Source organism: Schistocerca cancellata, chromosome 6 (assembly GCF_023864275.1).
Source record: "Schistocerca cancellata isolate TAMUIC-IGC-003103 chromosome 6, iqSchCanc2.1, whole genome shotgun sequence".
NCBI lineage: Eukaryota > Metazoa > Arthropoda > Insecta > Orthoptera > Acrididae > Schistocerca > Schistocerca cancellata.
The window spans coordinates 148018993-148032691 of record NC_064631.1 but is presented as its reverse complement, the minus strand read 5'-3'; the positions used below and the strand labels follow the sequence as shown (position 1 = coordinate 148032691).

The window sequence follows — 13699 nt, the reverse complement described above, 5'->3', positions numbered from 1 at the left end:
ATATCTTGTTTGAAAACTCATAATTCTGGAGACTTAACTTATATTTTTCTGCCACAAGTGTTTCACTTCTGTAGATATCAAGTATTATCATTCTCCTGAAATATAGGTAGTGAAGTATGAAATCGTATACTTAAAGTTTTATAACAGCTGTAGTGAGAATATTATAAGCAATTGTAAATATATTTTACTGAATTCATGATGGTTTAAAATACATAGGATAGAAATATATCTGAGGACAAAAAAGTGCTGCGATTTATTTGGCAACACTTTAGATATACCTTGGAAGTCACAGTATAGTAATATTCTTTGATTCGTATTGTAATGCGAAGACATAGAATAGCTGCAGATTTTCAGCATTTGGATTTTTTTCTAATATGGTCTTCTTTTTATTTATTTCAGTTGTCAGAAATGAAATAATACAAGTTACAACTACATAAGTATTAATTGATCACAAATATTGCATCTTTTGTTGCAGGAAATCTGTTGCATCTTCTGAAAGCACATTGCTCATCCACACCCTCAGAAAAACCTCCATCCTCTGCAGTTGTTAACACTTCATTTAAAGCTGCAAGGTTTTTGCAACCAAATTATCTTGTACCAGAACCACAAAATGAAGTTGTGCTAGCAAAGAAGGAACTGTTTCAGAGGTGGCTCAATGTAATGTTTGTGATTTTGCCAGACTTCTTGATAAACTTTGTGAGGTAAGTACATCTTTAAGACTTTCCTCATTAACTAAGTATTTATATAGCTGACTGGCAGTACAACAAAATTTCATGACACACAACAAAAAATAGTCATTTTATATTCATAAGTGAAGTAGAATATAATATCAAGTAATGACTATCATTCTCGCAAGACAGTTTTTCCAAATATTGTATATCAAATCATCTTGCAAAAGTGTGGTAACAAGTATGGTCATGTTGAAGACATTATTTGACTTTTATACACATGTAAGTCATCTCACAGTATTATGAAAAGGATAGATTGCTAGTCACCGTGTAGAGGAGATGTTGAGGTGCAGACAGGCACAACAAAGAGCTTTCGTCCAAAAGACCTCCTCCTAAAGTAGACAGCACTCCCGCATTCATGCAAGAACAACTCACACATGATAAAATATATTAATTTCCTTTGACTAGAGTTGTAAAATGATTCTGCAGTTCGTAACATAAAACAGATTACTCTTAAAATGCATAGATCCTGCCTAAAGTCACACTTGAGTGTTGTAAAATTAATTGTGACTGACCATCTGCGTGTTTTGTGGGGATACATTGCCCTCGTATTATCAACCAGACATTGGAATAAGTATCTTCAGTGTGCATCAAACTGGGTACTCAAAAAGTTTCAAAGGTGTAAGAAGTCAGTGTATTTTGAGAATGGTATAAAATTTGGTTTTCTAGGACATGTCGACACAAAAGAATTTCTTCTTGCCATTAGAAGCCAGTCCTGTCATGAGATTAGGAGAGATATAATGGTAATTTGAAACTGTGATCCAGCTTATTATGATTGTGAATTGGGTAACACAGTAATCTCTCAGCTTCACATATGCTCTACATTGTTACCAAATAGGAAAGTGTTTGAGGGAGCTCAGCCAACATTAGCTGCTTAATTTTTTGTAAACCCAAAGTTACCAAACTGGGGTCTGCTTGGCAACACTAATTAGTTGTTTCATAAGTTATGTATGGCTTCAACAATCAGTTGTTAGTCAAAATGGTGAGTGATATGCTAGAATGCAAATGTTGTCTTAGCAGTAGCTCGGAATTACAAGGAAGGTGTAATCAAACTTGTATACATAAAAATATAAGTGCAGTTGTCCTTGCTGTAAAACATGCCCCTTGTGCCCACCCACCACCATCTACTCCAGCCCCACCATGAATGTTTCCTACACCACATGAGTTATATGGATCCACTCACCAGATAATAGTTTATCTAAATTCCAGTGAACAGAAGTTGCAGTCCACCACATTCTTGTTTCCACAACCTCCTGGGTTTAATCCACTTTTACATATGGTCCCCTCTCTTTTTTTTATTATACTTAACTATTTTTTTTATTGCAGTAGTCATCTGTCTTCTCCCTCGTAACTGCTTACTCTATCCATATCATCTGTCGATTGAAGCTGCCACAAAGCTTACTGATGTATCATCTCTTACATGCTCTTTCTGACCCCTTCCCCTTCATCTTTATTTACCATCATGCACCCTACAGGTGGATCCTCCCCTCATCCTGGTGTCTGAGTAACCTGCCTTTCTTTGTTAAATTTTCCCAACTCAATCGCCTCCCCCATTATAAGGTGTGTAACTTTCTGTTTTTGTGTATCTATCGGCAGTACTACACATATTGCCTCCTGAAGATAAATAATGGTGAGAAATTCTGCCTAATAGTTTATTTATTTTGTTAAAGGTAAAAAGTAAATTCTAGCTTTGTCATACTTACTCAGTTTAACGGCTTTTTGGTTGAACAGACATTGTGTTTCATGAGTCTCAACGAATCAAAATTGAATATTCAGTTTCACCAACAGAAACTCTTTCAGTACTGTAGGTTGTACCAACTACTCACCAACATAGAGTACATCCCCAGCTATCGTCCTAAGTGGTGAAAAAACTAAACAGAGTAACTGTGTTTAGTGGTGATCTGCATACCCCATCCAATGTTTCTGTAATCCACATCACTTCAGGCATTAGCCGATAACAGGTTGCGCATAATTTCTCATAGCGACATGTCTAATCACAATTTACATCAAGTATGAAGCACAGTGATTTACTAGAACTGAAACCTTTAGGTTTATATAACCAAAATTTAAAGGATTCCTTTAGTACTCACATGAATGACCTCATAGAGTCAGTTGCCACTTTTCACTAAATCATTTTGCAATTTGTTTTGATGTTCTGATGACTTTACAAAACTGTAAATGACAGCATTATCTGCAAACAATTTAAGAGGGCTACTCAGATTGTATCCTGAATCGTTTATATAGATTAAGAACAGCAGAGGGCTCGTAACACTTCCTTGGGAACACCAGATATCATTTCTGTTTTACTTGATCCTCTCCATCAATTACTATGAATACTTTGAGTGGAAATCTGAATCCAACTGCACAACAGTGACTATACTCCATAGGCATGCAATTTGATTAGAAGTCATGTGAAGAATGATGTCAAAAGCCTTCTAAAATCTAGAAATATGGACTCAATGTGAGACACCTTGTTTGTAACACTCATGACTTCATGTGATTTAAGAACTAATTGTGTTACGCAACAGTGATATTTTCTGAATCTTTCTTCAAGGTAATTCATAACATTGGGTCACAGTATATGTTCCAAAATCCTACTGCAGATTGGTGTCAGGAATATGTACTGTGACAAGAATCTGGCAAGATTGGGAATATCTGAAAGAACACACAGAGGCTGGCTGACTGGCCTAGAGTTGTCAGCAATAGATCTTCAAGTAGGGACGGAAAACACAACATAGCGATGTGGAAAAACAGCAGTGGTGTGTTATGGCTAGTGATATAAGGGCGAGATGTAGAGCTGTTGCATCCATTCCGGAAGAGTGGAGCACGGCATGAATAGCACATCCAGCAGTTTGTAGTCCGTAATTAAAATGAATTTGGTCTTGAGCTTGTAGAAATGGAACTTCTCAGTTGCAAAAACATTCAGCAAAGCTTCATTCTCTATCTGCAAGTAGGTATTTTGAACAGGTGTCAACGTCTTTGATGCATTGGCAATTGGTTGCTCAGAACCATCATCATTGCTATGTGCCAGCACTACACCAATGCCAAATGGAGAGGCATCCGTGGCCAAAACAAATGGATGCGATGGGGAAGAAAAATTAGCTTTCTAAATCACCAGGCCAGGACAGCAGATTCCTGCCCACGAAATAGGTATGTATGGCCTGAGCAATGCTTTGGAAGGCAAACTGGGGTTATGATTGGTGTACTGGCTTTTAAACCTGCTGGCTGGTGTTAGGAACCAGTTACATCTGGCAATATGCTGCGGGGCGGCAGTGTAGCTGATGTCGGGGTTGAGGTTGCAGAGGCTACATGGAGACCTCCACCTCCAAGCCCCATAGCCATGGAAACCGACATTGGTGTTCTGGAGCAAAAGTTATAGCTGTGCAGTTGTGGGACGAGCACAGGAGGGCTTTCCAGGTCAGGATGGACCACTGGTGGCAGTTGGTTGATGCAGACAAAGTTGGTTGGTATGAAGATGCTCCAGCCTCTTTGAAGTGTCAACCATCATAAGGCACCATTGATGGGTGGTAACCGCTGTAGTTGGCATCCTTGTGTCTTTTGTCCTGTACAAGTGTCCCCACACTGCTTAGCTCGGTGGATATTGCCTGGTGTGCTGGGTCTGGTGTTTCCGAAGCTATGGGGCCAAGAGATGGAGGAGAGGTCATGGTTGCCATCCATGAAGGAGCTCCACTGGGCTGCCGTCATGGATGGCAGTTGTCTGGTATGCGCTCAGGAACATTGTGAGTGCTGTTGTGGTGGTGATTCCCACTGCAATGTTTTATGCTTGAATGTCTGCACCGAATGCGCTGCTTCCACATTTGAGGGTGTGTGAAACTGTTGACTAAATAATTGTTTGAGTCACAGAATTGTTGCTGTGAATTGGGGTTCACTGTCAGATAGGATGGTTCGAGGAACTCCTTTGATAGTGAGAACCTAGACAAGTGCATTAATTGTGGCATCTGTTATGGTGAAGTCATGCTGTCCACATATGTGAGAGTAAGTGTCCATGACAGTGAGCCACGTATACGTCAGGAAGAGATGCACAAAGTTGAAATGAATGGAGTCACGTAAGGGGATGAAAGATTTGGGTGGTGTGAGTGACCTGGTGATGTGTACAAGTAAAACAATGGCACACCATGGCTCTATGCCCTTGTTTAAACCTGGTCAGTAAGTGCAGGAAGACATTGGTGATGACTGACAGACAATTGGGAAGACGAGTCCAGGCCTGTAGCTCCAAATTGGTGGTCTTCGAAAAGCATATGGGCCACCAGTGGAGCACATAGCACATAACTCACCAGAAGACTATGTAATGGGAAAGCCATCCAAAGTGTGTCTGTGTTCCATGTCTTACCTGCTGGTGAAGGGCAGGATCCAGTTCTGAGCGTAAGCAAAATAGAGTGGAACCCAACTCTGGAGCCTGCACTGTGCCCATTCCAGAAGACTGGAGCACAGCCCGAGTAGCGCTGCCAGCGGTTGGGATCCAATTCTGAGGGTAGGCAAGATAGAGCAGCATCCAACGAGGGTGCCATTGTGCTGTGCCCATTCCGGAAGACTGGAGCACGGCCTGAATAACACTACCATCAGTTTGGATCCAATTCTGAGGGTAGGCGAGATAGAGCGGCACCCAACACTGGAGCCGTTGTGGTGTGCCCATTCTGGAAGATTGGAGCACAGCCTGAATAACACTACCATCAGTTTGGATCCAATTCTGAGGATAGGCAAGATAGAGCGGCACCTAACACTGCAAGCATTGTGCTTTGTCCATTCCAGAAGACTGAGTACAGTGCAAATATCACTATCAGCAGATGGGACCCAATTCTGAGGCTAGGCAAGATAGAGTGGCACCCAACACTGGAGCCATTGTGCTGTGCCCATTCCAGAAGACTGGAGCACAGTGCAAATAGCACTACCAGCAGATAGGATCCAGTTCTGAGGGTAGGCAGGGTAGAGAACCCCCAACGCTGAAGGTGTTGTACTATGGCCGTCTGGAAGACTGGAGCACAGCCTGGATAGCTCTACCGACAGTTTGAATCAGTTGTGAGGGTAGGAAAGATGCACTCAATGCTGGAGCTGTTGCACTATGCTCATTCCGGAAGACTGGAGCACGGCCTGAATAACTCTACCAGTAGTTTGGCTCTGGTTCTGAGGGTAGGCAAGATAGAACAGTCAGTCCCCAATGCTGGTGCTGTTGCGCTGTGACCATTCCAGACGACTGATGCACGGCCAAAATAGTGCTACCAGCAGTTTGTAATATGTGATTAAAATTAACTTCATCCTGAACATAGACACATGAAACTTTTTAACTGCAAAAACAATCACCGAAACACTCTACTCTATCTGTGAGTAGTTGTTTTGTCATACATCCAAGTGAGCATCAGTAATATGTGAGCTACGTGAGACAAAATTCACAATTCTTCAAAAAAAATAAAAAAAAATAAAAAAAAGAAGATTCTGAGCTGACAGCATCATCCCACAATGAGACAGTTGTCTATCAGATAATTAGTAATGGAATAAATGATTGGCTGGGATCAGAACGAGCAGGGCATTACTGTGGGCTAATACTTGTATTGGGCAACAGAGAGATATAATGAAAGTTTTTTTGATTATTATTTAATCAAACAGTGCTTTAACTCATTTAATGGAAGTGTGTTTTATCATTGTTTAATTAAACTGAGATTGAACTGTAATTTTGCTCATACATGTTTACTTTGGTAATGTAAAGATAGCTATTCATTACATGTGTACAAAGTATGCCACACACCCACTCATGTTATGATAAACCACATGCCTGCTCAATTGTTAACAAGGCCACAGCTGATTCTTGTTCAACAGAGCTAGTGCTCCATCTGTAATTATCAATATGTCAATGTGACTTCATAAAATTTACCCTCTTTCTGATAATTTTCTATTTTTTGAGCTCGGTAACTGTGGTGCTTTCTCATAGCTAATAAAGTAAATCTGCTAACCATTTATTGTTTTAAGAGATTTAATTGCAAACAGTGCTAAAGAGCTTATTTACATTAGATGCATATTAAGACTTCAGAGGCTCTTGTTGCCAGGAAAATATGTGTATGATCTGAACCCAGGTATTGACACAGTTTAGCATGGTACAGCATAAGAAATGTATTTAAACAAGACAGGATAAAGAACTGGGCATAGTTCATTGCTGTTGTAGTCTGTCACAACATTTTATCAGATTCACGTTAATACCTTGGTGAAGTCTTGAGACTTAATGAAAGACTAGCAGTTCTTTGGTGTCATGTGCAACATCTTTTAGCAATGAAAGGCAAGCAAGTTGCACATCAAAGATTGAATCAGAGTCCTATCAGCAGAAAGCTGTGGTGTTTTTCACATGAAAAGAACTGTAATATGCACATTATGAACTGGAGTAAAATAAAGTCTTGGCATTTTTTTCCAAGCTCTGTAAACTCATATGATCACTTAAGTATGAAACTCAGGAAGTTCAGGTAGTATATAAATAATTTAGGAATGAAGGAGACCAGTCACTGAATAGCAGAAGCATTGAGTTGTTGACAGGCACACGCAGAAGAGAAAGAAAACTTGCTAGCTTTCAGAATAAATCCTTTGTCGAGCTACGGTACAAATACATGCACGAAACATGTCGTATGTATTTGTATTCTAGCTCAACAAAGGATTTATTCTATTAGCCAGCAAGTTTTCTTTCTCATTCTTATGTGCCTGTCAACAGCTCAACACATCTGCTATTTTGTGAGTGGTCTCCTCCATCCCTAAACTGTTTACATTATGAAACTCAGAAAGGATTACTTGAAAATGTATAGCTGTTGGTCACTTTTTTTTAAATTCACTTATGCCAAAATACTTTTCAGGTTTTCGCCCATCATCAGTTTCCATAATACATATTCATTATTATTCTGTTTATGTTTGCTGAAGTTCCAGTGCTGCAGCTGTGTTTATATCACACACACTTTTAAACACACTTGTTGCATGACATTTGCCATGTGACTAACTTATGCAACTGTTAGTGTGTCATAAATTTCACTTAAAATCAAATTACAATTTTCTTGCATGTTCAGATACAGTTTCCAAAGTCAGTTGTATTCACAAACTTGCAGCATGCTGCAGGTGAAAGTAGGTCTGCAGCTTGTCTTACAATTGAAATAAATGGTTATAGCTCCATCATAAGTTGCATTGAGAATAATCTATTTTTTATTTCTTGATGGTGACTAGTTTTGGACACAGATGCAACTTATGATGGAGCTACAACCATTTATTTCCATTGTATTTCTTTTACTTAATGGTGCTGAACTTGAAACCTGATCAAAGTCCCTGTATAAATGAAAAAATTAACTACAGATTGTGTCATATTCATTACATAACATATGAAGGGCATTTGAAAAGTCCATGCAAAAACAAAAGCTACTCAAGATTTGGGGTAAACCTTTTTTATTTTTCAACATAGTCTCCTTTTAGACTTATCACTTTGTTCAATGCTGTTCTAATTCGTTGATCCCTTCCGAATAATAGGAATTGTCCAAGTCTGCAGAATAGCTATTAGTTGCTGCAATAACCTCCTCGTTTGAATAAAACCTTTGTACCACCAGCCATTTCTTCAAATTAGGGAACAAATAGTAGTCCGAGGGAGCCAAGTCTGGAGAATAGGGGGGATGTGAAATGAGTTGGAATCCTATTTCCAATAATTTTGTGGCCACAACTGCTGAGGTGTGTGCTGGTGCATTGTGTGATGGTAAAGGACTTTTTTTGCAGTCCAGTCGCTGGCGTTTTTTTTTTGCAGCTCGGTTTTCAAACGGTCCAATAACAATGAATGATATGCACCTGTAATAGCTTTCCCTTTTCCAGATAGTCCATGAGGATTATCCCTTGCAAATCCCAAAAGACGGTCGCCATAACCTTTCTGGCCGAAGGAATGCTCTTAGCCTTTTTTTGGTGCAGATTCTCCCTTGTTAACCCACTGTTTAGATTGTTTTTTGGTCTCAGGAGTATAGTAATGCATCCATGTTTCATCCACAGTGATGAAATGACGCTTAAAGTTCTGCAGATTCTTCCTGAACAGCTGCAAACCATCCTTGAAACACTTCGCACGATTCTGTTTTTGGTCAAGTGTGAGTAATTGTGGAACTCATCTTGTGGATATCTTTCTTATATCCAAATGTTTATGCAAAATATTATGTACCCATTCATTTGAGATGCCCACAGCACTAGCAATCTCAAGCACCTTAATTCTACTGTCATCCATCACCATATCATGGATTTTATCAATGATTTCTGGAATCGTAACCTCCACAGTGTCCAGAACGTTCAGCATCACTTGTGCCCATATGGCCACACCGAAAATTTTGAAACCACTTATAAACTGCTCTAATCGAAGGTGCAGAGTCATTGTAATGTTTATCAAGCTTCTCTGTAGTTTCCTGAGGCGTTTTGCCTTTCATAAAGTAATATTTAATCTCCACATGAAATTCTTTTTTGTCCATTTTTTGACAATCACTCAACTTCCTTGAGTCACACGAATGCCAAACACAAATACATAGACCAATATGGCTGAAACTTGGTGTGTGTTCTTTCCAAAGGTGCAACTAACTAAACATGACCTTGATACGTGCCGGCGGTGCCATCTCTCGGGCTTGGCATGGACTTTTCAAACACCCCCATAGAGTGTGTGAAATATAATGACTAGGGCTTGCTTATTTTACAGGCAAACTTTTGCTTATTCTGATTGGTGGAGCAATGGCTTTTAGTAAGCACAAATTGAACATTAGCATCTAGGATGAATGATATAAAAAAGGGCATATTTTAAATTAAGAAACAGCAAATTTTAAGGCAGACTTTAAATGGTTATTCAACTAGTGGAGCAATTACAGACTGGATAGCACTAACAGAATGATAACTAAATTGTCATAAATAATATACATGTAATATGGCGTGGTTTACATATATGACTGGATGATCTCAAAGCCAGAATATTGATATTTATTTGGAATAATGTAGCAATGGCAATTGGGTATCACAGAAGTTGGTTGGCTATTCATGTTCTGTTGTCGTAAGTATCTTTGGAAAGTGGTAGAAGGACAGTGAAACCACAAGTAGATGACAAAGTTTTGGACGTCTAGACTTCATCACATGATGAAGTTGGAAACTTCCCCACTTTATAAAGCATGATAGGTGACAATCTGTGGCAGATCTGATGACTGAGTACAATGTTGGTGCAAATGTTTTGGAGCACACCATTTAGCGCACATTGTTGAACTTTGGGCTCCACAGCAGATGACTTGTATGTGATCCCATGTTGACCCAGTGACATCATCAATTACGATTGTATGAGACAAAGGAGCTCTGAGGATGAACCTTGTATAAATGGTAACATGTTGCCTGATTGGATGAACCACATTTCTTATTACATCAAGTTGATGGTCATGTCCAGATATGCAGTCATGCAGGTTAATGTCTGCTTGAAATATGGCCTGCGTCACAGGTACAGCCCAATGGGATCAGTACTATGCTGTAGTGAACATTCACCTGGGCTTCTGTGGGACCTGTGGTAATAAAAGCACCATGACTGCTGCAGACTATGTGAACATTATTGCAGACTATCAGCATCCTTTCATGCTTGATGCCTTCCCTGACGGAGATGGGATCTTCCAACAGAATAAGTGTCCATGCCACGAGGCCAGAATCATTTACAGTGGTTGAGGAGCATGAGAGTGAAGTCACATTGCTCTCTTGGTCACTGAATTTGTATCATCTGAATCAAATGGAACACAATTGCAATGCTGTTCAGTGTCAGCTCTGTGTCTGCAAACTACCAGTCCATAATTTATGGGAATTATGTGACCTGTGCATAGGCATGTGATGAAACATATCCCTAGAAACTTATCAACCACATATCAAATCCATGTCATGCAGAATAAGTGCTGTATTGCATTCCAAAGGTGGACCACCACTGTATTAAATAGGTGATTATTAATGTGTGTAATTTTTTGTGTCATTCATACTATGTGTAAATCTTCTGTTTCTGCTATCCAACTCCTCATCACTCTTCTAATCTGAATAGGCAATAGTTTGCCTGAACAATAAGCAAATTATAGTTCTTACAGTACATGTATTGTATGCTAAGCAATGAATGACACCAAAAGTAGCTTCAGTTTTTAATTCATACTGAGTCTTGTATCAGGTTTGGAGATCATCACTATTAAGGCCAGTAACATGATTGACATCAGTAGTAGTTTCCAAACCTACACAAACTTGTAATTTCAAAATGCACAAGTTAGCCAAATGGTTAATGTTGCGCTGCAACAGAATACCAATATTTTTGAAAGTGTGTATGATTTATATATATCATTGTATCAAAAATCTACAGGATACCAAGTTAAATTATGTTCACCTTAATGTAAATTAGATGTAAATATACAGCATGCAAAAATGTGGTACCAAAAATCAGTTGACATAAACAAAATAACAATGAATATACAACTGTATTATGCCGATTATGGATGGGTGACAAGCCAAAACATGCATTGGCATAACAAAGTTGTAGGTTACTTTAATTTTTTGAATAATTTAATTCACAACCATAGAACTCAACTGGCATGCTGAATAATGAAGGGGTTACAGTGTGTCAGAAGCAGCGTACCAAATAGTTATGCAGTTTTGCAGCATGACTGCCAATAACCGTAGCCAATTTTTGTAGGCATATTACATCACAAAGTGAAGCAATTGAAAAAAAGTCAGATTAGCTGTTTCTTACCCTTGACTTTTCAGCAACTTCCACTGACTAGACTACAGTAAGAATTGGAATGTGTGCAGTTCTCTCACACTATTCACACTGTTGTCATAACTGCATTTCTCCAGGCATCAAGATATTGCACTTCACACTAAATATCTTTAAGATTAGTAATGAGAAATTATTTGGACTGTCAATATAGTTCTTTCATTGTTGTATTATAAATGAATATGTACTTGGACATTTGATTTCTGTGATTTCTGATTTTAATTACACAGTGGTAGTAAAATTGAGAGAAATGGCTGTATTGAGGTTGAATATTAATTTGACCACAGGTGTTTTTTGTGGTAGACTTGTTGGCTCAGAATTTCATAGAGAATTAATGCGATAGGTGCACTTCAGGATATTTAATTCACAAATATTAATTTAATTGCCTGTCATAAGTGGTAAATAAATTTAGTGTTATGAAATTGTGTTTCAGATGAAAAACGACTTGAGACTCTAGGTCGAATTGTATCAACCCACTTCTTTACAATTTAGACCTGCATATATGTGTATTGTAGATAAGAGCACAAGCTTGTTTCGTCAGTCTTCCTGTAGATTGGGTGAGTTAACATGAAGAGAGGTCACTGAAAAAGGAATAAGAGTAATCAGTAATGTCACAGTGCCATTTTCCTCAATGTCTGACAGTGTGTCAGTATTTTGAGGCTATATCTCCATAGCTTGGAAAAGACTGTCTACACTACTGTGCCTTATACAGATGATTTCATTACACTTCACTGGTGGGTAATGAGGATATCAGCGCATTTCGGAAACTGGTGAAGGACGGCAGATTCAAACATAACATCGAGTAGAAGATTGTTAAGACTGCCTGTTCCTGCAGTTTACAAGACAACATGAGGAGTAACAGCTATGGAAATTCCTAGTTGGACTATTATGTATAATAAGGGAAAGGCAACATCTCACCTATAGTGGATTGCTGCATGAATCACAGTACCATGCAACAGGAAACAAGCAGTCACACAAGCCTTTGAGCTCTTGCCCTTTTTCTAGTGAAAATGCACACAGTCACACGCACAACCACATAGACACGCGGCAAGTGTGCTTTGGGTGTCTGTATGGCTGTGTATTGTGAATGTGTATACTTTATAATGGTGGATATTTTTTTTTTGTGGGTACAACACAACCCTGGATATGAGCAGCTGGCACATTGAGGTTTTTTTGTATGAAAAAAGTTTAGTAGTATTACTTCTAACTACATTAATAGCACTGTTTCAATTGAGCTGAAGAGTGCATAGTTTCGTAGCTATATTATTCCATGAAAGCAACAGAAGAAGAAATAGTTTTTGCAAATCTGGTCTGTTGAGAAGACATTGCTGACTTTTCCATTAGACAAATGCTTACACGTATAATGCTCAATATTCAGTAAAGAGGAAAGAAAATAAAACATGTTGCAAATAGCTAAGGTGCAAAAAATTACTCCAAGATCAGGTTTGTTCCCAGCTATGTGTCTATTAAAAATTATTGTAAATATTCAGCAGTATTGGCTCCATAGCCCTTATCTTGTCCCATTTGATTTTACTTGGCTCCCAAAATAAATACTTGACTGACAGATTCTAATTTTCTGTACTAAACAATCTCTGTCATTGGCAGCACCATAAAATAGGTAAAACATTTTTTTGTGAGTGGTATTGAAAATGTAGAGATTTATTGAGATTAGTAAAAATTATTTTGAAAAGACAAAATAAAACAGATCACTATCACAAAACCTTCCTTGTACTCTCTGTTTGCACTTGATATCTTTATTGCAAATAATTCAGAAGCTGACATCAGTAACACATTTATTTTATTTACTATGAAAGATAGAAATAAAATGGACATGGACTCTGCATAATGTAGGAAATAAACTTTGGTGTTAACTGGAGTATTGGAAGAGAGATTTTATCACTATGCACAATGGTTCATACAGTATCACTTTTCTGAAATCCAAACTATTGAAATTATATAAGTGTCATTAGGTAATATAAGAGCAGTTTTACGAATGAAGACACCTCTTTCTTCCTCCATCCTACTGACCCAACAGAACCCCTCATCTCAGTCCACCTAAAGCACCGCAGTCATGGTATTGTGTGTTCTGCTGGCACATTGTTGCTGCAGAATTTTTCTGACAGCTAGCAAGTTTTCATTCTTTCCTCTTCTTCTCCTTTTTTTGTGCCTATCAATGGCAACGCTTCTACTATTAAGTGATTGG

The 13699-nt window shown here is 38.6% G+C and overlaps 1 protein-coding gene across 3 annotated transcripts in view; it reads left to right on the top strand.

The window, feature by feature from the left end:
* The window catches only part of LOC126190833 (speckle targeted PIP5K1A-regulated poly(A) polymerase-like), a 186270-nt gene that overhangs the window by 155982 nt on the left and 16589 nt on the right, over positions 1–13699 (top strand). For all 3 annotated transcript variants that reach the window (XM_049931410.1, XM_049931409.1, XM_049931408.1), the window contains one exon: positions 476–701. In XM_049931410.1, coding sequence (XP_049787367.1) covers positions 476–701 — 226 coding nt within the window. The remainder of the gene's footprint in view (positions 1–475; positions 702–13699) is intronic.